Source organism: Benincasa hispida, chromosome 5, assembly GCF_009727055.1.
Source record: "Benincasa hispida cultivar B227 chromosome 5, ASM972705v1, whole genome shotgun sequence".
Lineage (NCBI taxonomy): Eukaryota > Viridiplantae > Streptophyta > Magnoliopsida > Cucurbitales > Cucurbitaceae > Benincasa > Benincasa hispida.
The window spans coordinates 30,304,459-30,305,684 of record NC_052353.1 but is presented as its reverse complement, the minus strand read 5'-3'; the positions used below and the strand labels follow the sequence as shown (position 1 = coordinate 30,305,684).

At 36.4% G+C, this 1,226-nt stretch overlaps 1 protein-coding gene across 1 annotated transcript; it reads right to left on the bottom strand.

The window, feature by feature from the left end:
- Positions 1 to 315: 315 nt before the first annotated feature.
- On the bottom strand, positions 316 to 762 carry LOC120077292 (12-oxophytodienoate reductase 2-like). Its single transcript, XM_039031181.1, has one exon. It carries the CDS (start codon positions 760 to 762, stop codon positions 316 to 318), a length of 447 nt encoding a protein of 148 aa, XP_038887109.1.
- Positions 763 to 1,226: the final 464 nt, after the last annotated feature.

Below are 1,226 nucleotides of genomic sequence, written 5' to 3'. Positions count from 1 at the left end.
ATGATTTAAATTTATATGGTCATTGAGTTCATGTGCAGCTTCTACCATTCAACCCAGTGGAACAAAACAAAACATGAAAAAAAGTAAGAGTCGTATATCTAGAATGAAAAGATAATCACCAAAGTACGTGGATCAACTACTTATTTCATAAAGCTAAATGGATGCCACTCCCAATGAGAATTGTTACTCTTCCAAAAAAGGATAATCAGTGTAACCAACCACTAGATCTGATATGTAGAAAGTTTCTGTATTGTATTGGTTGAGAGGAGCATCTATCTCGAATCTCCTTGGCAAGTCTGGCCCAAAGGTCGATCATCAAGCCGAAAGGTCGATCAGCCAAAAACCAACATCCATAAGCAATAAGATTTGCTCTATTCTCAGCAATGGCTCTGTTTCCATCTTCCTTATCATACCCCCAGCAGCTATGAATGTACCCTTGAATGCCCTTCTCATTGGTAACAGGCTGTTCGGACACTCAACTTTCTCCGAAGTAGTTTTCATCCGCGGCTCCAACATGTGGCAGTACAAAATTTCATATTTGTTCAACCTCTCCACCATGTACATTCCTAAAGCTTTTGGATTCGAATCTTCTGACTCTATGTAATCTGCAAATGGAGATAGTCTTATTCCGACTCTGTCTCCACCGATCTCATTTACGACAGCTTCAACTACTTCTAAAGCAAATCTACAACGGTTTTCGAGAGATCCTCCATATTCGTCTGTTCGGTCACTCACTTGATCTTTTAAGAACTGATCATTCATTCATATGAGCTCCATGGATTTCAACTCCATCAAAACCTATATATTCATTCATTCATTCAACTGCCATATCAGTGTTGGAAAGAAATTTTGGAGGATGGAGAAAATTTGAAGAGAATTGAAAAAGAGGTTACTTGTATTATTGAGAGCACTTTAATTTTTTGACTTGTTACAAATGTTAAGACATACCTCCTATTTTTACTAGTTGGCACCCCTAAATCTATGGTTAGGATTTTGCCAACACATTCATGATCTAATGGTTACAAATGTTTATCTAGACTATTCTCTACAATTACTTATTCTTCTCATACTTTCCAGAGAATCCTACAAAATGCTCTAATATTTCCCACATGTAATTTCTCTAAAATATTCTAATGTTTAATATTTCTAGAACTTGGGCTTTTGTTTAGGTTAGGCCCAATTACTTTTAACCCAAAATCAAGTTTACATTTCAACACCCTTTCTTA